The sequence below is a fragment of the Scophthalmus maximus genome, chromosome 12, assembly GCF_022379125.1.
Source record: "Scophthalmus maximus strain ysfricsl-2021 chromosome 12, ASM2237912v1, whole genome shotgun sequence".
Taxonomy (NCBI): domain Eukaryota; kingdom Metazoa; phylum Chordata; class Actinopteri; order Pleuronectiformes; family Scophthalmidae; genus Scophthalmus; species Scophthalmus maximus.
In genome coordinates this window covers 5,902,489-5,924,766 of record NC_061526.1, presented here as the reverse complement: position 1 = coordinate 5,924,766, position 22,278 = coordinate 5,902,489, and the positions used below count along the sequence as shown (strand labels likewise).

Sequence of the window (22,278 nt, the reverse complement as noted above, 5' to 3'; positions counted from 1 at the left end):
TAAAAGCATTAAAGATTAAGAGAGGGTCGCAGGGACAGAAATACAGAAATTTATTTTAAAACACTTTGTAACAAAGACATTTTACCGCACACAGCCCTTAAACATTTCCTCACACATTCATTCACCATCGTGTTTTACACACACGCTGCACTGTACAGCTGTCACTACAAATGGACGCTTCTTCACGCGTGGAGGTTAAATCCAGAATCCTGACACTGGAGTTCTGTATCTTCAGAGTCAGGGAAAAAAAACCCTGATAAAATCTGCTGTGAAAGATTTTCTGTCGTTCCCTGGTCTCAGTCACAGCCTCACATCTGGCTCTTTGAGAGTCAGTCACATGGATGCGGAGCGTTGTCCGAATGGCTTAATCAGTGGTTCGCTACAAATCCTTGTGTGTCCTCCAGATTGTCGGCCTCCACCTCGATGGATACCACGTGGTGACCGGGGATCATGGCCAGGCCAAGGACGCGAGGTTCGCCCTGAGAGAATGTGTCTGGAGATGAAATGAGATGACAATCGAGGTGAGACAGGCTTTTTTTGGGGGGGTCATGCACAGGTTTATTTACAAAGAAAAACTCAGGGGAAACAACAGTGAATCTTTATATGCAACATGACTTTTGTCCTTGCAGAGCTCATTTTGTTCTCAAATTCGACAAAGGGGGTAAATTCTGGTAAATAATCTGCATCACATTTACAACAATTTAGAAATGAATGATCAATTAACTAACTGGCTGATTTAACTGATATAAATACCTTTGGTTTTGGACAAAACAAGACTGGGACTAGTATATTGAGATAGTTATTTATTTTGTTATGGTATATTTTCTGACTAATACGAAGAGAAATGAATCTACTGCTTTATGAAAAATAATTGTATTCCTACAGTATCACTTAATTTTGAAATATGACATAGTAACTAAAGCTGCAACAAAATGATACTCAATCCATATGTGAAGGCTATGTGGACCGACGTGTTATGAAGTATAAATGTCAAATTGTAACACGATTCATGTCAGAGCTCGTCGTTTTCACGTGAGGGATAAATAGCTCGCCAGACCTGTGGATTTGAGGAATTCCTGAGCCGAGCCCAGGATGACGTTGCAGTCCCGGTCTGTGCAGAGGAAAAGCCCCACCAGGGTCCGTCCGTCCGTCATGCGGATCCTCATGTTCTTGTTCAGGAGCCCTTCTAGTTTGAGCCTGGCCTGGGAGGACGAGGACACTTCGGGCTGCTCCTGCGTGTGGACGAAAGACAGGCAGACAGGAATGACAACTGGACAACAAATAACTACATTTCCTGCTTACAATGCAAAAAGGAAGAGTTGTTTACAGCTTTACACATTGAATCCACTGGGTACTTTGCTTCTGATCAGGTCCAACATTGAGAAATGTCCCTCAGCTCGAATGATTAATTGAATATTTAGTATTTATTGATATTGACAGTTGGGTTTTTATATTGACAATCAGGGTTTGCTGTCAGGCCAGCGTAGTACACCTGTTTTCTACATTATCACGCCCAGGGAACTGTTATGTTTTCATGAAAGCTGACAGATATTTCAATGTTATCATGTGTGCACACATTATCTGGTAAATCTAGTGTTATCCGGCATATGTTTACTGTAGCAGTGGCACAAGCTAATTCGTTAGCCACAAGCTAAGGCTAAATTACAGCTGGAGCCTTGATAATTATGAACAATTTTTCAAGTAAACATTTTTTTCTCTCATTCGTGACACGTCGAACAGAGTCAACTATTACCCAAATGAAACACTACATTGTAAAATACATACGTGACTCGAAGGACCATTTTCCTCAATCATTGTCGCCATAGCACCTTGTTCTTCTTCTCTCTCATTTACCCACGGAGGATTTTTACGGACGGACCAGCTGAACCGGAAGCTTCGGAATCCATTTTTTCTTTTTTCTTTTTTAAAGGGAACGACGGACTAATAAAACACTCAGGATTGGGTTTAAATTAAAAACTAAGACAACCGCCACTTCGACAACGTAATTCTGATTAAAGAAGAGCTACAGAAAACGGAGAGGAACAATTTCAAACGTAAGAATTTAATGGTAAAGCTGGTACATTTCCCCACACCTGAGCTTTAGCCTGCTTTTAGCTACATTTGACAAAATTCCCAGTAACACCCGCGTTTTCCAGGAACACAAAATATTAGCATGTGAACTTAATGTCAAATGTATTGTTTTCACGAACTTTTTGAAATGTTAAAAACAGAATTTGATAATTCAAAGCTTTCAAATGTTTGTAGGTTTTGCTGAACAGCGGCCACACGTGGTAAGAACAGGGCGATGCATTGAGCTTCCGCAGCCACTTTCCAGAAAAGTTGATCAAATTTGCTCCATATCTTGACTCATATCTGTTTGTTAACACAACATTATTTATCCAGCATCAACTAACCAAAAATAACGAGCATATTAGGCCATTTTTATTGCTGCTCATCAACTCAACTTGTCATTTGTTACCGCTAGATTTGATTTATTCCTTAACAATTTACAGTCTCACTTGACCAAAGTCAAGAAGAAAAAGATATGATAAGACATAATCAAGTGGACAATTCTGTTATGTCAAATTAGTATCAAGCAAGATGTAGACAGATCTAGAGATAGATATATTATATTTTTATACATATATATTTTTTGAAAACTCAATCATGAAAGTGTTATTCACAGAACGTTAAGATTGTGGATCTCTGTTCACTGGCGTGTTTCCATGTGAGCTTGAAAATTGATTATTCTTCTGTCAAATGAATCAACAAACAAACTTAATTTTTTTTTAGCTACAGCCCTGATTCACTCATATGTCACATCTTCTTTCCTCAGGCTCAAACCTCAATATGATCCGCGGATCTTCATCGAAGGGATTTGTCCGCACCTGCTCCTCTCTGGTGTTCACATTGACGTTGGAAAGCTCCGTTGGGTGAGATGAGTTTTGAATGGTGTCACTGTCACTGCTTGGGAATGACACTTGGACATCACAGGAGCCACAGCTGGAGGTAAATAACATTCCACACTACATACTAGTAGAGGATAGACACTGCATCCATTTTTTTTCAGGCAACAAAGCATGTAAAAGAGAGAAAATTAGCCTGTGACCCCTTGAAACATGATATTTATGTCATACCAGTTAAGATTAGCTCATTTGAATATTTTGAATATCTGGGGATTGGTACTGGGAGAACTCTTGGTTATGTCTTGGACGATGGTCAGTTCCTTTGTGGCGTATATCGGCGTGAGTGCGTCCGACTCCCACACCCGGGGTCGCGGGTTCGCGGCCCGGCCAGAGCAGTAGAATCACAACAACAACAACAACAACAACCACAAAGAGATAGACAAGCTTTTCTCCAGAATCGCTTACTGCCGCTTTAAGGAAGGCTGTAAATGGCCCCCGTCTTTCTGTGACTTCGACTGAATATGACCCCCTCTTTAAATTCTTTACATGGGTGGAGTGTGCATCAAATGAAACACTAAAGACTCAACACAAGAAGGTGTCACGCTTTTACCTCGAACACCTTGACGGTAAAAACGATTCGGTGACATTTTCCTCCACAGCCCCCCCCCCCCCCCCCCCCCCCCCCCCCCTTCTTTCTCTCTCCCTGCAGGAGTGTTATTTAATCATTATCTGCTCTCTGGTTTGCCTCGGTTCAGACAGCTCAGCTCGCAGGAGCCGCTGTCTCTCTCTCTGTGTGTCACACTGCATAAAATCTGGGTTAGCTGGAGTGCAGTACCCAGGGGAGGTGCGTTTCCCCTCTCATCTGCGACATGTCTCCCCGCCAAACGGACAGGGGGGGCGGGCAGGCGAGGCGGAGGGGGGGAGTAGGCACAGCAACAGCACAGTAGTGCAGTGTGTCAGGGCCGCCAGCGTATCTGGCTAGTTTAACCCGTAGTGCAGACACATAGTCAGACACATGCACAGTGTCTCTTACACACACACACACACACGGATGCTGCGCATGAGGATATATAAGCTATGCAATCTGGCAACAAATTACACTTCAGAGGCCAGCGGCTTTTTTTGTGTGTGTGTGTATCTGTGCACTTTCACTACATGGGTACACAACATCACCTCACCCAGTGTGACATGCGTCGCACTACCTCTCTCTCTCTCTCTCTCTCTCTCTCTCTCTCTGTCTCGGCAGATGAGGCACGAAACAAATCCTCTCGTCTCATTTGCGGCCGCCTCGTGGAAGCTGGGCCAGAGACGCTCAGGCACCTGTTGCAGCAGAGCGAGGACAGTGCACTGCACACGGCAGACGAGGCATAACTGAAACGCCTGTTTACACGAAATCCAGTTGTCGGGTGCGAGTGCCGCAACCGGGCGGAGTTGCATTACAGTACAGACAAGAGCACAGGGAGCATAGAGGATAGGAAGTTGCGGCGGCACTGGCAGGCGGGACTCTCAGGATGCAGCAGGTTCAATCAGGGTTCTCACCACCTGTCACACGGTTGTCACTTTTTTTCTTTCCTCGGTATTGTCAGATAAGACAGAAATATCTTAAAAACATAAATCCAGTTGTCGTTTAACGGCACAGCAAGGTTTCTCACCGTGCTTCTTCTTCCAAAAATACAATTTGCTTGAGATAGCATTTAATTTGCACAAATATCTTTCAAATTAGGACACAGATCTTATTACGGATTGTGTCATTGATGATTCATGAGGCAAAAAACAGTTTAGGCCTACACGTACGATGTGTTTGCATATGAATGTAGTTGCAGTGTCTTTTAAACTTTATAAACAGAAGAAATATTGATAAATCCATAGAATTCGACCAATGTATGTTTGGATGAGTAACATACTTGTCTTTTTTTGCAATAACAAAATCCTTTCTACTGACTGTATGTTTTCAATTTGGATTTGGGAATTCAACTCAAACCTTTTGAGAGTCAAAATTGAGGACAAAGAGCTCTTTACAGCTTCATGGAATTCAGCCACAATGAAATCATCCATTAGTTATGTCCGTACACATTTACTACATAGTCAAAACGTCTTTATGTGGAAAACGGGCCTGCTGACCTTGGAACATCAAAAACCATTGAAGGTTCCCTTTCTAGTATTTCCCTGATGTTTCAACCATGTTTCACGGTCTCTTCTTTTGCTCTGAAAACGGTTAAAAGCTCCAGAAACAACTCGGGAGTATGTCTTCTTTTTATTGTCTAGCGTTCGTCTCCAAGATTATGATTTGAACATTCACACGATAGAGTCACGTGACCAAAGATTTTCTTGAGATTCGTGGGAATAAAGGCCTCTTACTTCGTAACGCTGCATTATATTCAGTCATTCTAATGTAATATTACGGCATTGCTGCTTTACTTTGCCGTTGCTCAACTACCTGCTTTGTCCTTTTTTGCAGTGAATACAATTTTTTGAATGCATAAAACCAAGCTCCTATAAATAGTGAAACCATACTTAAGTGAAATCTTTATTCCTGTATACATTTATTTTTCCAAACCCGTCAGGATGCAGATGTTTAAAAGACCCTTTTCCCCCCCAGTGTGTCCTCTTTTAAGTCATTGTGAGGTTTTGAATGCGAAAAAATTCAAAAATCCTTTTGTGAAAACAAAAGTGCCCCTGAGTGAGTGAGTGAGCGGGCGGGCGCCAGGGGAGGGGTTGGCTCGGGTTCAGGGATTCCCATGGCCTTACCGCCATCCAGTTGACTCGGCCTTCTGCGAATGAGTATCAGATTTTTTTACCGGTGAAAAAAGAAGAAAGAAGGAGGCTCATGTTTGCTTCAAACCTCTGTGTCAGAAATGGATTACGCGCTGTGAGCTGTTTAACATGGTGGTTTATACAGGGGACAGGAGGGGAGGGGGGCTGGTACAGTTTGCATTTCATGAATCGTTTTCATCCTCACCACAAGTGGTTAATTTTTAAGCAATACAATCTGATGTAAGTCTGGGCATGGCTGCGGCAGATTTTCCCAACCCACCCCCCCCACCCCCCTTCTTTCTCTCTCTCTCTCTCTCTCTCTCTTTCAATCCCTCCCCAGCACACACGCGCGCGCACACACACACACACACACACACACGGCTCCGAAATATCTCATCTTTTTCATACCACGGTGGGGGCTCAGAGAATATAAGGTGGCCCCCGTGTGCGATAGATTCGGGTGTCGAGCTCTGCTCTGCAATGCAGAAAGCGAGAGAGTTGTTGCAAGTGACAGTGACACCAGGCAAGTGTGTCGGATTCGTGACTGATCCGGACTCTCTCTGTGTGTGTGTGTGTGTGTGTGTGTGTGGAGGAGAGAGAGGGGGGGGGGGGGCAGACAGTACAGAAACAAACAAGTAACAATGTAACTTACATGCAGCAGCACAACACCCCCCCCCCCCCCCCATTTTTTTCTCCCCTTGTAACAATGTGTACGTTTTTAAGGAGGGAGGGGGCGCGCAGAGAGAGGCTGCGCGACGGGGAGAGGCAGAGAAGGGAGGGAGGGGGGGCGTTCTGAAATAATATAGTCAGCCATTTTTTATGTAAGGGGATTTTTTTTTCTTATTGGGGGGGTTGTTAAAAAATAAATATAAGAGGGCGGCCATCTTTGTTGCTCTGCCTAGTGTAAAATATTCCAAACGCCCCCCACTTTTCTTTTTCTTCTGCCCCCCCCCCCCCCCCGAAGCCCCAACCCCCCCACCCCCCCAGCCCGTGCGAGATTTGAATATTAAAGAAATAACATATATTCTCGCAAGAGTGCGCTTTTCTCTCTCTCTTTTTTTTTTTTTTTGGTTGGGGGGGGGGTTGTTTTGGCGGAACACGAGGACGGAGCCAATGACGGGGATATAATGTCCTCTCCTCTCCGGCGCCGTGAGGAGGAAGACGAGGGCATGGTGGTTCGTTCCGAGGGAGGAGGTTTCGACGAAGACGACGACGGCGGCGGTGGAGACGGAGACCTGGACGAGGACGCAAGCGACATAAACTCGCCGGCGGCGCCTCTGGAAACTGCAACACCAGCCGCGCCAGGTACGGTTTTCAAAAAAAGAAAAGAAAAGAAAGGGAGAAGAAGAAGAAGAAGAGTGGCGGAGGGACGGAGGGACGGAGTCGGGAGCGCGCACGCGTAAACAACAACAACAACAACAACAAAAACAACAACAACACGTTTACTTTGCGAAACGAACGGGGGCTTTCCATATTGTCGTGCGCCTCTCCGCGTCGGCGCCTCTCCGGCGCGGCGCGGCGCGGAGAGGCGCACCGGAGCCCCGGCGAGGACTCGGGTGCGCGCACACGAAATAGAAAAGAAGTCGTGATTTGTTGTTGTTCTTTTCGAATTCTTTTTTTTTTGTTACCCCCCTAAACCACACACTCCACTCCGCTCCGGTCTCCCTGGTCACCGCCGCTGTGTCTCTGTCCCGCTTGCAGCCCAGCGAGACTGGCCATTGTGATGAGTCGGGCGAGTGCGCGCCGTGCGACCACGAACTCGTGCCCTCCGTAACAATGTGCACACACTGTATGTATCCAGATGTGCTCCTCCGGTTTCTTTTCTTTTCTTCTGTTGGTCCTCTCTTGCACCCGACTCCCCTCCAGTGTCCCACTTCCTCGCCACTTCCTCATCCCGACAAAGTTCGTGCCCAACTTCGTGCCCAACCATTTGGGCCCACTTAAAAATCAAATGGAAAATTAAAGACACAAACCGCGGCTGCTTGTTTGGTCCCTTATGTCCCCCCCCCGCCGCCCCCCTCCTGTGTCGGGGCAATGGGGTCGCCCTGAAGGGTAGAGAGCTCCAGGCGGAGCGAGGTGCTGCTAAAACATGGACTCCACTGGCCTGGGGCTATATATAAATATGTATGTATGTATATATGAATATATGTATTGCATATGCCCAGCTCCGCAGGAGCTGACGTTTTGCCGTGCAGACATGAGAGCCGGATGAGAGTGCTGCTGCATGCTGCTCACTTCCAGGACGGGCAGCGAGGTGGGAGTTAGCTCCCTCTGGTAGCTTAGCATACCTGCTCACCGATCAGCTGCACAACATATTCCTCTTTTCATCACATGTCCATTCCAATCCACAGAGCTATGTGTGTGTGTGAGTGTGTGTGAGTGATGTGATGCTGCTGCTGCTGCTGCTGCAGGAGTTGCTTCACTACAACAGGCGATATATTGCTCAAAGATGACTGACTGCAAAAATGCATAGGGCTTTTCTTCTGGAAGTTTCTGTGACAGTGAAGTTGCAGTGACAAGTAAACGGTGCAGTTTATATATATATATATATATATATATATATATATATATATATATATATATATATATATATATATAGCAGATACAAAGTAACTGATAATATTTTGGGGTTGGATGCAAATGCAGATCTGGCAGAAACACGTTCAAGTCCCAGTGCAGATGTTGCTACATGGAGGAAATGTGAGCTCATATAAGATATCATTGTAATCTCCTATGTGAATATAGCAGGAATCCGTCCATCGCATTGTCTTTAGACTTATTTGGCTCGACTGACTCCGGACCCGCCTCCGCGCCGTGACGCGTCGTGCCGCGTCGTGACGCGCCGCGCCAAACGGATAGATTATTAGCGTCATGCTTCCCAATCCCCGTCGGGGACCTTAACCCACTCGCGACGTCTATAAGCAGCGGTCACAGAGGTGGTCACGCTCCCCGCTGTGGGGATTAGCAGAGGCGGGAAGGGAGGTCGACCCAGTCCCGGTCCCCGTTTGGTGGCCTCCGAATCACCGAGCCCTGCGTGCGTGCCGCTGCCGCCCCCGGCGTGTCTTTGTCGGCGGCATCATGCACGGATACACTGGAAGCGGGGTTGGGGGCGGGGGGGTGAGGAGGCTGCTGGTGGTGGTGGGAGCATGCACCAACAAAAATAAGGCAGACAATAAAAAAAATCAGACAAAATGTGGCCCATCAAACAGGCTGGTTGCACGGTGGAGACCGCAGCCTGTACGGTGGTCAGGCTTTTAATGCTCTGCTGCACATTCAGTCTGAAGCTGAGGCTGCAGCTGCCTCCCTGTCTCTCCCTGTGTGTTCGCGCCATATGCCAGGTCACACTGCTGCAGGTGTGAATCGCTTCCCCCGTACAGTAGTTGTGATATTGCCCGGTAACCCTGGGGAATAAGTGGCCCTGGTATGTTCACATCGCCTGCTCCACGATCGTGTATTTCTAATACACCGTCTGTCTGTATATAAGACAGGTGGGATTTGCAGTTCAACAGTTCCCTTACATCAAAAGTTTTTTAAAGCTTTTATACTTTTTTTTCGCCCATCAGAGATGGTTTGTTTGCAGATGTGTCGCCATCATAAACCAATTATCTCTAATCTATGGCCCCCCGCTGACGCCGGGTGTCAAAGCTACTTACAATCCCCCTTTGACAAACTGTATCGAGCTTAGCGTGTGGTGCAAATTCAGACGGAGGTCAGAGGTCGCCGGAGCCACAGAGGCTATCGTGCGGCTTTTGTTGTGTGTAATTATGTTCAGCTGGGATTAAGCGGGGGCTCGTTGGGAAGTGTTGTGAGAAGATTATCGCTCATCTGATTGTGATAGCTGTCTCTCTCTTTTCACGCTCCCTTTACCTCCCCAGTCGAAGAGGCAGAGCTATCCGACAGAGAGGTCCCGTGCAGGAAGAAAGGACGGCCCAAGAAAAAGAAGGACGCAAAGAAGAAGGACAAAGAGGGGAAGCCTGCCAAAACAAAAAAACGCAAGAAGATTGTACGTTTTTCGAAACTGTCGCGCTTTGCTAAGTGCATTACACCATCTTCATTAATTCTTAATATCTTCCTTTCTGGTTCCTGCTCCAGGACAGCGATGTAGAGAGAGACTCGGACAGAGAGAGAGGCCACGGCGAGAACTCGGACAGTGTCGCTAGCGACTATGGATCCGGTGAGAAGAAGAAAAAGAAGAAGCATAAAGAACGGAAAGAAAAGAAAACCAAGAAGAAGAAAAAAGATGACGGGGACCGAGACAGCAGTCAAGAGGAGACCACAAAGGTAAAGGTCACTCTAACACTTCGTTCTTAGAGTCGTCCATTCTTGTTTCCGAGTCGCGGCCCGTCTCACCTGACCGGTGGCTTCTTTCTCAGCAGCCCACGGAGCAGAAGAACTCGGCCCAGCTGGCGAAGGAGTGGGGTCTGGAGGATGTTGATCATACCTTCACTGAGGAAGACTACAGGGAACTCACCAACTACAAAGCCTTCAGCCAGTTCATGCGGTATTTACATATACTCATTTCTTTTTACATGAACAAGCTTGTGTGTTTGTTATTCAAACTGTTGTAAGAGTGATGGAGATATGAAATGCTCAATATCCACGTGCCACAATTACATTACCTCAAAGATATTACCCAAAAGGTGCAATAATCATGCGAGTATATAGTATATATAATTTATCAAAGTATCCCCTTGAAAGAAAGAAATAAAATCATATTTTCTTTTTTTCCCCCCCGTTTTCATTTGTGGCTGCATGAGCAATTTAGACCACGCCCCAACGCCTGATAATTTCATTTCATTTAAATCACTACTTTATGATGGAAAAGGCTCCATTTTTAAGATATGGACATTTAAAATGAGTGATCAAATAGAAAGTTAGAAGCCATAAGAAGTTCACGTCCTCGCAGCATCTCCCAAGCCTCGCGACAAATCGGAAAAAGTTCCGTTTGCCATTTTAAATGGTGTCGAGAAAACTTCTCCAGGCCTCGCTGAGGTTTTATTTTGATTGAAACCAACATGGGGCTGCACGGTGGTGTAGTGGTTAGCACTGGCGCCTCACAGCAAGAAGGTTTGAAAGGTCGCAGCCCACTTCCTCCCACAGTCCAAAGACATGGGGGTTAGGTTAATTGGAGACTCTAAATTAACCATAGGTGTGAATGGTTGTTTGTCTCTGTATGTTGGCCCTGCGATGCCCTGGCGACCTGTCCAGGGTGAACCCCGCCTCTCGCTCAATGTCAGCTGCGATTGACTCCAGCCCCCCCGCGACTCTTAATGGATAAAGCGGTGTAAATTAATGGATGGATGAAAGCAAGAAAGATAGGTGCGGTGATTTAATGTTCCACATCTGGTCAATCAAATGGTCGTGTGGTCAAATGGTCTGTTGTCCTTATGGATCATTCACATTAACAGAAGAGTTGTTTGTCTCCTGCTCACACAACCTGTCCCACAGCGCCTACATTTACTTGTATGCGTCGTGTGCAAGGTCAATGTCAAGTCACGTCTGATAAGACGAGCTCGGTTTGCAGAGTAAGCTCGTTTGTGGTTCTGCGTCTCAGGTTTCCCCTACGAAAGCACATACTGTATGAGCAGACATATTCATTGCATGAAGTTTTCTCCCTCTCATTGCCTCTCACAATCCGTCTACAATGGTAGAGCCATTCAACAGAAACTGTCCAAGCTACTTATCTTAATCGATACTGGAGGCTCGGGTTGAAAGGTCACGAGTACTATTACTTGAATCTGTCTCCCTGTGGCAGTTGTGACTTTATCATGTCTGACTGGCTGCAGCTCGGTCAGTGTGTCAGTGTGTCAGTGGGCAGCCTGCGCCTCGGCCCCTGTGGCTGATTCAAACCGGCATTGACTCTGATAAGACCAAGTGAACCATTATTCCTAATATATGTGTGATTTGGGTAGTTAAACCCCTCTGGCAGACTGAGCTGTAGGAGAAAACGTCTCAGTCAAATCGTCCCTGTGGTTTCTCTCATGAAAAACATTTCAATCCTCCTGCTCCCTCTCTCACTCTCCCCAGGCCGATGATAGCCAAGAAGAACCCCAAGATCCCCATGTCAAAGATGATGACCATCTTGGGGGCCAAATGGAGGGAGTTCAGCTCGAACAACCCCTTCAAGGGCAACGCCGCCGCGGTTGCGGCAGCTGCCGCGGCCGCTGCCATCGCTGTCGCCGAGCAGGTCTCTGCGGCGACCGCCTCGCCTGAGCCGCCGCCACCGCAGCCGCTACCACCGATCAGAAAGGCCAAGACGAAAGAGGGCAAAGGTTAGTTCTCAACTTTGGACCGGTGGCCTTCCCTCCCCTCTATCCCCCCTTCTGTTTTGCGTAAATTTCGACTGTTTGTTATTGAGAAATTTATCATTAGAAGTTGAGGTTTACTCGCTCGTACGAGACAATCAACGAAGTGTACTATGGATCCAAAACATCACATTCACACTTACACTTTGCCAACACAGCATGCACACTTCTTTTGTCATTCTTTGATGTCAAACGTTGCTTATGATCTTCTCATCTCCCCAGGCCCTGGCTACAAGAAGCGCAGCAAAAGCCCTCGAGTCCCTGACAAGAAAAAGGCTCAAGCAAAGGCTAAAAAGATGGCACCCATTCGTATCAAACTGTCGCCCATCGGCGCCAAGAGGAAGAAGAGCTGCTCAGTGAGTTCATAGTGTGCTGAGTACAGCAGATGGAGATAAATGAACAGCCTCTGTTTACTCCTTTTTCTTTTTTTCTTTGTCCCACGCCATCGACTCTTTAATGTTCCCCGTCAGAGCGAGGACGTGGATGAGGACGAGTCCGAGCAGGAGGACTCCAGCGTTCACAGCTCCTCGGTGCGCTCCGACAGCTCGGGTCGCGTGAAGAAAAACAAGCGAGGGCGGCCTGCCAAGAAGAAGAAGAAGAGTAAGGAAAACTACTTTTCATATGTACAGCACATAATTATAAATGATTTTCAGTTGAGCATGTCCACATCTGCGTAAACTTTAACCTTAAATAGTTCTGTGGAGAGTTATAAAAAGATATTTTGTCAAGACAGGTGCACTGAAGACATATGTGAGTAATTTCTGTATCCAAACTTTTAAGTGTCGTCTCCTGCCCACCTCCCAGTCCCCGGTGAAGAGGAGGGGGAGGGCTACGAGACGGACCATCAGGACTACTGCGAGGTGTGTCAGCAGGGCGGAGAGATCATCCTGTGTGACACATGTCCCCGAGCTTACCACCTCGTCTGCCTTGAGCCGGAGCTGGACAAGGCCCCCGAAGGCAAATGGAGCTGCCCACACTGCGTGAGTGCAACGACACCAAAACACACCTATTCCTGCTTCCTGTGTATGATTTTGCTCAGAGATAGATAGATAGATAGATAGGTAGATCGCAATGTTGAAAAAAAGTTATAAAACATTCCTGGATCCTCTCTTTTGTCCGGATCCGCACCAAAACGTAACGGGTTCTGTCTTTGCCGATGTCCCAATCCATTCACCGCTTTGCAGTTGCATCACAAGCCGGAGAGCTCGCTGCGCGCAGACAAACACAGATACCTGATACCCGAAGTGGCGCTGTGGGTGTAAATCTGCTCAATAAGTGCACTGTCTTCGCAAAGAATCTGTGATGGAAAACAAGTTTGATGATTCAGCTCAGTTTAGCCGAAGCATATCATCACTCCAGGAGAGTCCTGTCCGAAGCTGCTGACTCAACGAGAACACTGACCGAGTTTGTAATTCTGAAATTCCACACAAAGGATTTAATGTATCTTGGTCAGTTTTTTGGTTTTTTTGCACAGTTGCCATGTGCATGTGCTGGCAAATAATCACTGTTTTTTTGTTTTTTCTTTGAGCATTTTTCTTAAAAGTTGTGACAGGAATGAACAATCATTAAAACAAATAAACTTTCGTCCAAAATTCTTCTGAAATTGATCCTTTTCCATTCGTGAATGTGGAGTCTAGACCTTCTCCCAGCTGCCAGTCATCAGTGGTCGCTGTTGTCGCCAAGATGCTTTATCTTCAACCAAGTCGAACCAATATCTACAACGTTCAAGTTGCGGTTTTGCAGCATGAGATGATTTCCTCTTCGAGTCATTTTTGGACATTTCCCTAATAATAACAAATGGCAAACTTTCAAACCACGCAGGAGCCTTGTTGGAACGATTATCTGCAGTTTGCAGGCAACAATCATTTGAGAAACATCTGTGTGTCAGCTGCTAAAGTTGATTACTTTCTTTCCACCAAGCTTTTTTAACAAACCATCCCAAAATCAGTCTTAAAATTTGACTGTGGTCTAATTCCAACTTCCCCGAAAAGTTTTGATTATTGAGCAGATGTTGTAACTGTTGATAATCATTTTTAACAATAGCCATTTTTGCACAAAAAAAGTCACGTCTCCTCCCTTTAACCTAATTCTCTCAAAGCAAAATCACAGTGATTCATTTTTTTTAATAAAAAACAAGTATTTTTAATTGGTATTTTCTCCATTCACAGGAAAAAGAAGGAATCCAGTGGGAGGCGAAGGATGAGGAATTCGAGGACTTCGAGGAGGACAGCGAGGACAGAGTGATATCAGAGGTCGCGGTTGGGGTACCCACCGGGGCCGAGGAGGAGGATGACGACCACATGGAGTTCTGTCGGGTGTGCAAAGACGGAGGTGAACTGCTGTGTTGCGACACCTGCACCTCGTCCTACCACATCCACTGTCTGAACCCGCCGCTGCCAGAGATCCCCAACGGAGAGTGGCTGTGTCCAAGATGCACGGTCAGTTACACTGTTTGTTCTATTTCATCGCTATGCATATTTAATACAGGACTTTTTTTGTAGTTATTAAAATTTACAGGTCTATACATTTAGGGTTTATGAGTCATGGATATATGAAGTAGGTAGATCACATTAAGGACCTTACATTTGGACAGGATAGGGCTAATTGGACTTTTTCCGATGTTAAGAAAACTAATGCAAAAAGTAATTAAGTTATATATTTTATATATATAATGTAAGGTATATTATCATTCAAGCTTCTTTTCCCAATAATTGAGGAATGTTTCTCCCATATTAGCAACAAATCGCAGCGTGTCTTTTTTTTAAATATACGACCACATTTCAGATTTGATTACCAGGTGTTTCGTCCATTCAGTGTCCGCCGATTAAAGGTCGCGTCCAGAAGATCCTCCACTGGCATTGGGGAGAACCTCCGCCTCCCATTCCTGTTCCCCCGGCTCCCGACGCCCCACCCGACGCCCCTCCGCCACCACCCATGAAGGGCAGAGCCGAGCGGGAGTTCTTTGTCAAGCTGGTCGCGCAGTCCTACTGGCACTGCACATGGATCACTGAGCTCCAGGTGAGGAAAAGACACAGTGGATGGAAGAATGTTAAAATCTGGAAATGATGTTGAAAACATTGAGTTCTTTTTCACAATGTTTTGAATGTAGTAAAGATAAGAACACAAGGATGGAGGACTGTGAAATATTGAGACTCTGCTCAAAACTTTCACAGAAAAAATCTAATCTAGTAAAAACAATCTTTCTCTTTCTCTTCTTCCCGCCCTCATCTAGCTGGAGATCTTCCACTCGGTGATGTACAGAAACTACCAGAGGAAGACGGACATGGACGAGCCTCCGAGTCTGGATTATGGCTCAGGAGCCGAGGACGAGAACGGAGTGGGAAAGAGCGAAAAGAGGAGGGCCAAGGATCCTGAGTACGCAATCATGGAAGACAAGTACTACAAATATGGCATCAAGCCCGAGTGGATGATGATCCACCGTATCATCAACCACAGGTACGGGACCTTTTCTGCTTTTCAGCTTCGAAAAAAAACGTTGTACGTGGTGTGTAATTAGCACAAAAACATATTGTGAGCTCTCAACTGTTTGCCTTCCTGTCAGTTTGGACAAGAAGGGGATGTACCACTACCTGGTCAAGTGGCGTGACCTGACCTACGACCAGTGTACCTGGGAGAGAGACGACCTGGACATCCCTGATTTTGCAATTTACAAGGCCAACTACTGGAGGCACAGGTAGGAACAAACTGACTATTAATCTTCACTGACTGAAATGTGGAAAAACAAACAAACATCTGATTTTAAAAAGCAAGAGGCGCTTTTAAGATGTTTTTATGTAAAGGAAAGGACACTTAACTGCAGTCAGGACATTTAAAAACACATTATTTTACATTATTTTAGGACTTAACAGTCTTTAAATATAACTGTTGCAATGTTGTTTACATTGGATTACAGATTTATCATGATTTAGCACTCTGCCCTTTATTATTACATGTATTATTTATGGTCATTTCTTCTTGCTTGGCTGATTAATGCATTGACTTGGTCATAACAGGGATGCAATAATGAAGGAGGATCCAGACAAATCCAGGAGGATGAGGAGCAAGAACCAGGAGGGTGAAGAGGAGTCTCCTGTCTCGCCCGTCACTGACGTGAGTTAACTGCAGCTGTAGTTTCAGTTTCGTGAAGTCTGATATAAAGCAGCTTCCTGTTTATATCTTACACCAAATCTCAGTTTCTGAAGATTTTTTGCTTTTGTTGCAAACTTAAAAATTAAGTAAATTTGATCAACAAAATTTACAGTACATTTTTCAAAAGTAATTGTTGATTTTGTCTTGCATTGGCAAATATAACTGAAAAGAATGGACACAGAAAATCTGAATTATTGAAGCTAATAACACATTATATTTGTAAAACTACATTAAATGTTGTCCCAGTCAGGTTTTTGTTCTTCTCTTTAAATCTATCCTCTTGCCTGTCCTCCCCAGCCAACGATAAAATACGACGAGCAGCCAGACTTTGTCACATCGACAGGTGGGACGCTGCATCTGTACCAGCTGGAGGGTCTGAACTGGCTGCGGTTTTCCTGGGCGCAGGGCACCGACACCATCCTAGCAGATGAGATGGGCCTGGGCAAGACCATCCAGACCATCGTCTTCCTCTACTCGCTGTTCAAAGAGGTACCGGAGCTGCGCATTTTCTGTCGTCGACTCGTTCCACCTCCTTGTTGAATGCCGATGCTCAAGCAAAGTGTGGATTTGTCTCCTCAGGGACACACCAAGGGCCCGTTCCTGGTCAGTGCTCCGCTCTCCACCATCATCAACTGGGAGAGGGAGTTCGAGATGTGGGCCCCTGATTTCTACGTGGTGACTTACACGGGAGACAAGGACAGTCGAGCGATTATCAGGGAGAACGAGTTGTCCTTCGACGACACTGCCGTCAGAGGAGGAAAGAAGGCCTTTAAACTGAGGGTGAGGAAGAGGGGAGGAAACGTCTGCGTGTTTCCACATAACCTTTACAATCTGCTCATCCTACCGTCTGTCGTTTTCTGTTCTTGCAGAGGGATGTTCCGATTAAATTCCACGTGCTGCTGACTTCCTATGAGTTGGTGACCATCGACCAGACGGCGCTCAAGTCCATCGACTGGGCCTGTCTGGTGGTGGACGAGGCTCACCGCCTGAAGAACAACCAGTCCAAGGTACGTCAGTATTATTCAGAGGCCAAACATTCCACAAATTTTTTTTTAACATAAACACGTCAATTAAACACACTTATTTGAATTATTTGATGAAGTTTTCAACATTGAGCAGTTAATTCAAAACAGGAAAAGGACAATTAAGATGAGGCTTTATTGATATGAAGAGGAATAAATAAACAAATTAATTAATACATAATGAAAATAAATCAATTATAAAAAAGAGACAAAAAAAATCTAGATGTAGGTGTAGAAGTCAATCCTTTGTTCACATCATTTGCAATACTATGAAATGTGAAGTATTTCAATTTGAGGAATTGATAGTTTTAGAAATTGATTTATGTTAAAAACAAAAAAAAATTGTAGGAAGAGGGTATAATGTTATTAAAGTTGTCTATAAATGTTCTGCCAGATCTGGTAGAATTTGTCTTCCTAGCCTCTTAATAGGAATTTTAAATCCCCCCCCCCCTAAATATACAAATGTAAGAGTTTGCATGACATCTTTAATATTGGCAGAGTTGGTCGTGGGCTTGTAAAAACCTTTTTTTTGTTGTTTGTTATGGATCTAGAAATGAAGAATGGACCATACTATACAGTGGCAGGGCAATTCTACAGTTGAAAAATAAAATGATCAGTCCTCTCTGGTGGACAATCTATGTATTGGAAACACTGTCTTCAGTGTCACCACCTGTAGCAAATCTTTGCTTCATTTCATTCTATTCAACTTCATTTCACTGAATGCACTCGCAGTAAAAATGGGTACATAAAGTATAATATAAACAAAACAATGAAACCCATAAGATAATCCCTGACTTGTGTAGACACCCGTGAATATCAGTGTGAGGTAAAACGGAACAAACAATTTTAAGACAAATAGTTTTGGTATTTGTTTTAGGATTTTCTGTTGTACTATATGACATTAATGTATATAAAACAAGGGACAGATGTATGACACAGGAGTTTTTAACTTTTTTAACGTCCTTGTTTGAAGTTTTTCCGGCGGCTGAACGACTATAAGATCGACCACAAGCTGCTGCTGACGGGAACTCCTCTTCAGAACAACCTGGAGGAACTGTTCCACCTGCTCAACTTCCTCACGCCCAACCGCTTCAAGTACGACTTCTTAAGCACACAAATATACACATGCAAACATTGATGCATAAGTCTATTTCTTTTCCTGCCAATCCTGGTGAAATGAAAACAATTATATGCCAATCATTACCGGTACAACCATATTCATGTATCTGCTAAAGACGGATTTGACCTCACCTTGTTCATCTCTCGGCACAGTAACCTTGACGGATTCCTGGAAGAGTTCGCCGACATCTCCAAGGAGGACCAGATCAAGAAGCTCCACGACCTGCTGGGGCCTCACATGCTGCGGAGGCTGAAGGCCGACGTCTTCAAGAACATGCCCGCCAAAACTGAGCTGATTGTTAGAGTGGAGCTGAGCCCCATGCAGAAGTAAGACACTGGGGGGAATTGGAAGGGAGAGGGGGGAATGTTTGTGTTACATCAGGTTTACACTGAGTAGGTTTGGCATTGAGGTTAAACTGTTTCACCATTTTGTCTTTATTTTTGTTTTTTTGTTTTAAATATAGGAAATACTACAAGCTGATTTTGACCAAAAACTTTGAGGCTCTGAACTCAAAGGGTGGAGGAAACCAGGTCTCCCTGCTCAACATCATGATGGACCTAAAGAAGTGCTGCAACCACCCCTACCTCTTCCCTGTTGCCTCCATGGTAAGGAGAAACACACACACACACACACACACACACACACACACACACACACACACACACACACACACACACACACACATTGCATAGCAGTGACACCTTGTGGTCATGTAAGGTTGTGCTTTTTCCTTTTTAAAACTAGAGATAGAGTTAAAAAAAATAAAGATGAGATGCTGCCCATCATTTGTGGTTATTTATTATTGTGAGACATATCATTTTTCATTAATTTATCAGCAATAAAAATGTTGGTACATGAGTAATATTAGAAAATGAGAATCTGTGTCTCAATGAGATTACCTGTATATATGATTAATACATGTTAAATTAAATCAAAATAAATAAATATTAAGTTTATTTGTGAGTTGCTGTCCAAGTATAGTGACCTAGATTAATTAGAAGAAAAAAAAAATATGGATATATTATTTATATGCTTTGTTATTATGCAAATATTGGGAAAGACATGTCAAGACGCTGACTGCATAATTCATTTTGTTGTTTTTTGTGTGTGTTTGTGCTTGTAGGAAGCGCAGAAAACGCCGAGCGGTGCTTACGAGGGGACGGCCCTCACTAAGGCTTCTGGGAAACTGACATTGATGCAGAAGATGCTGAGGAAGCTGAAAGAGCAAGGGCACCGAGTACTGGTCTTCTCACAGGTACAGACTCACATGGGTGCACACACACACACCCACACACCCGCGTACACACTATGCATAAGCAGAGGCAAGTGTATAAACATGAAGCACCAGATGGACACCCCCCTTCACAGATGTTATATAAGTCCCACGACTCCAGAAAGCTCAGCTGCAGACTGCGATTCCAGCTGTGCGTGTGGGTGGGTAATCGAGTATAGAAGAAAACAAACACACATCACCAGTTCTCTCTCTCTCTCTCCCCTCTGTTTGCAGATGACTAAAATGCTGGACTTATTAGAAGACTTCCTGGACTACGAAGGCTACAAGTATGAGAGAATCGACGGAGGCGTCACGGGAGCGCTGAGACAAGAGGCCATTGACCGCTTCAATGGTGAGACACTGGATGTTGTGCGGTCGTTGGTGGTGCAGTGAGTTTGTCCGTGATCTTTCTCTGTGAGGAGACAAGTCAGTCAGGGAACGTTTTTGCTAATCGAAGCAGAAATCCAGAAGAAAGAGATGTCACGTAAAAATACTAAATAGATTTGTAGTAGACGTTAATATTTTATATATATTCTTAGACGTCTGAAAATCATCTACTGTTGGAGATTTTGTCAAACTGTTGCTGCCCTAAATATCTCTTTATGTACTTGGCAGTAATGAATATGCTGAATTTTGCATTTTTAATGACTTTTAGCATCAAAGGGATGAAGAACTTTGATTTGTCAGATGTTTAAGTTGCGGAATAAGTCAAAAACAGACATTCTGTCTTTTTTTGTTATCCGAATTTTTTGGGGGGAGTTAAACACATACACAGTCGATCTTCCAGAAAATGTCGTTACATTTTGCTACATATTGATGTTGTGAAATATGCGATTTCCCTCTCCTGCCGAGCAGCTGGAGATGGATGGCGAAAGGAGATGGAGATTCGGGCAGAGCGATGAGAACAGAGAATTACTCACGATTTAGAGGAATTAGTGTCAAAATGACAAACTCCCGAGTATCTGTTTTTGCTGTGACGCTCAGGAGGTTAAAAAACCGGGCGCATTCTTAGTTTGTTTTTCGTGTGAAACATTGCCATATCACCAGGCAGTTACTGTCAGTGAAAGCTATTAAATTATACACTCGGAATTATAGCCTACGGCTGAGCGATGCATTCGGGAAGTTCGCACAAGTGCCTTTACCACCCGAGGCAGATGCTTGTGCAATATTAAATTGTAATGAGACACTAGAGCCTCATTGGGAAACTTTGCAAACACATTTTAAGATTTTTCGACTCCATCTTTAACCACTAGTTCTACAGCCCTGACTGTTTAATTCTTTTTCTTATGTTTCTTCTCATGTGATCAAAGATTAAAAAAAATATATATATGTGAGCTTCAGTGTTTCGATGCCAACTTTTTTGTTTTTGTGGATTTGTGGCAAAAATCTAAATTTATCATTTTCCTGTAACAGAAAAAAAATGTTTTGTGATCGAAGCCAAAGTCAAAACCAAAATTCCTGGTTTCCTCTGAGTTAGTAATAGAAAAGAGCTGAAAGTGAAGTTTGCCAGATATAGACGTTAAGGTGCACAAAGTAAAGTATTCTCTAAATCAGTGATCGCCTGTCAATCAGCTTCACAGGTAAAATGGCTAAACAAATTAAACGTATTTGAAAATATATTTATATAAATATCTTGGCTATTTAGAAAGAGGGCTACGTTGCGACAACTCACATGGGAAGACCCCCCGCACACATACACACACAAAATGTAAAAACTATAACTATACATTTGCAGCGTGATCTATCATCTAATATTTCCAAAAAATCCCCCAAAATATCCAGAATCAGATTAAGGAGGGGAAAAAAACTAAGATAGTGACTCTTCACAAAACATGCTTGATATGAAGAATCCTGAGACCATATACTGTATCTACATTTGTCAGTAAGTCATGAATGTAAGTAGGATTCTGTCATTGAAGAGAAAATATTCACATTTATTGTCTGTTTTCTTTTTTCTCCTTTAACACACATACACACGGTGTCCTTTTCTTCTAGCTCCTGGTGCTTGCCAGTTTTGTTTCTTGCTCTCCACCCGAGCCGGAGGTTTGGGCATCAACTTGGCCACAGCCGACACAGTCGTCATCTTCGACTCGGACTGGAACCCTCACAACGACATACAGGTACCACAGATTGGTTATCAACCTATCTTTTATATCAAAACTCAAATCTTCCACTTGTATTCGATCTCTTTGCTCTGCCCCTCTCCACGCAGGCGTTCAGTCGAGCCCATCGAATCGGACAGGCCAACAAGGTGATGATCTACCGCTTTGTGACCCGGGCCAGCGTGGAGGAGCGGATCACCCAGGTTGCCAAGAGGAAAATGATGCTGACCCACCTGGTGGTCCGGCCGGGCCTGGGATCCAAGGCCGGCTCCATGTCCAAACAGGAACTGGACGACATCCTCAAGTTTGGAACAGAGGAGCTCTTCAAGGATGAGGGAGAAGGTGACACACAAAAACATTGTTCAATGTGAAAATCAGAAGTAGACAAGCCTTGTCAAACGAAATTTGGATTTTCAGTAAAGTATAATAATGCTGTGTTTTGGGTCAAAGTTGGGACGGGATTGATTTCAATAGAGGAAAGTTGGCAGGCTTCTCCTCCTGAATGAAATTATTTTGTCACAACACGCTCACTTCAATGTCCTTTCCCCCTCGACAAAGTTGGCTAGAGGAGCGAAGGAGAACACTTAAGACATAATTGGTTGACAAGAACATTTTTATTTGTGACATTGGTCTGGAAGGAAAGGGCA

At 44.4% G+C, this 22,278-nt stretch overlaps 2 protein-coding genes and 1 long non-coding RNA gene across 14 annotated transcripts in view; 2 read left to right on the top strand and 1 right to left on the bottom strand.

Annotated features, from left to right (window-relative positions):
- Positions 1-33: 33 nt before the first annotated feature.
- On the bottom strand, positions 34-1,924 carry naa38 (N-alpha-acetyltransferase 38, NatC auxiliary subunit). Its single transcript, XM_035619708.1, has 3 exons — positions 1,786-1,924; positions 1,058-1,232; positions 34-493 (listed from the first exon to the last, which is right to left on the bottom strand). Exons 1-3 carry the CDS (start codon positions 1,822-1,824, stop codon positions 369-371), a joined length of 339 nt encoding a protein of 112 aa, XP_035475601.1. The 5' UTR covers positions 1,825-1,924; the 3' UTR covers positions 34-368.
- Positions 1,918-5,419, top strand: LOC124850872. Its single transcript, XR_007031951.1, has 3 exons — positions 1,918-2,054; positions 2,837-3,009; positions 4,153-5,419. It is a non-coding gene; the product is annotated as an uncharacterized LOC124850872 (long non-coding RNA).
- Positions 5,420-6,714: 1,295 nt separating this feature from the next.
- chd3 (chromodomain helicase DNA binding protein 3) overlaps positions 6,715-22,278 on the top strand; it is a 38,475-nt gene continuing 22,911 nt past the window's right edge. For 3 of the 12 annotated variants that reach the window (XM_035619381.2, XM_035619396.2, XM_035619341.2), the window contains exons 1-23: positions 6,718-6,965; positions 9,536-9,663; positions 9,753-9,941; positions 10,034-10,161; positions 11,688-11,932; positions 12,188-12,321; positions 12,436-12,565; positions 12,746-12,945; positions 14,134-14,403; positions 14,780-14,983; positions 15,198-15,421; positions 15,528-15,659; positions 15,979-16,075; positions 16,412-16,603; positions 16,694-16,894; positions 16,984-17,121; positions 18,110-18,231; positions 18,409-18,582; positions 18,720-18,861; positions 19,380-19,511; positions 19,764-19,881; positions 21,525-21,649; positions 21,742-21,973. In XM_035619381.2, the coding sequence (XP_035475274.2) occupies positions 6,788-6,965; positions 9,536-9,663; positions 9,753-9,941; positions 10,034-10,161; positions 11,688-11,932; positions 12,188-12,321; positions 12,436-12,565; positions 12,746-12,945; positions 14,134-14,403; positions 14,780-14,983; positions 15,198-15,421; positions 15,528-15,659; positions 15,979-16,075; positions 16,412-16,603; positions 16,694-16,894; positions 16,984-17,121; positions 18,110-18,231; positions 18,409-18,582; positions 18,720-18,861; positions 19,380-19,511; positions 19,764-19,881; positions 21,525-21,649; positions 21,742-21,973 (3,835 nt within the window). In that variant the 5' untranslated portion in view covers positions 6,718-6,787. Of the gene's footprint in view, positions 6,966-7,825; positions 7,915-9,535; positions 9,664-9,752; positions 9,942-10,033; positions 10,162-11,687; positions 11,933-12,187; positions 12,322-12,435; positions 12,566-12,745; positions 12,946-14,133; positions 14,404-14,779; positions 14,984-15,197; positions 15,422-15,527; positions 15,660-15,978; positions 16,076-16,411; positions 16,604-16,693; positions 16,895-16,983; positions 17,122-18,109; positions 18,232-18,408; positions 18,583-18,719; positions 18,862-19,379; positions 19,512-19,763; positions 19,882-21,524; positions 21,650-21,741; positions 21,974-22,278 lie in introns of all 12 variants that reach the window. The other 9 variants (XM_035619349.2, XM_035619322.2, XM_047336516.1 and 6 more) reach the window with 8 other exon arrangements.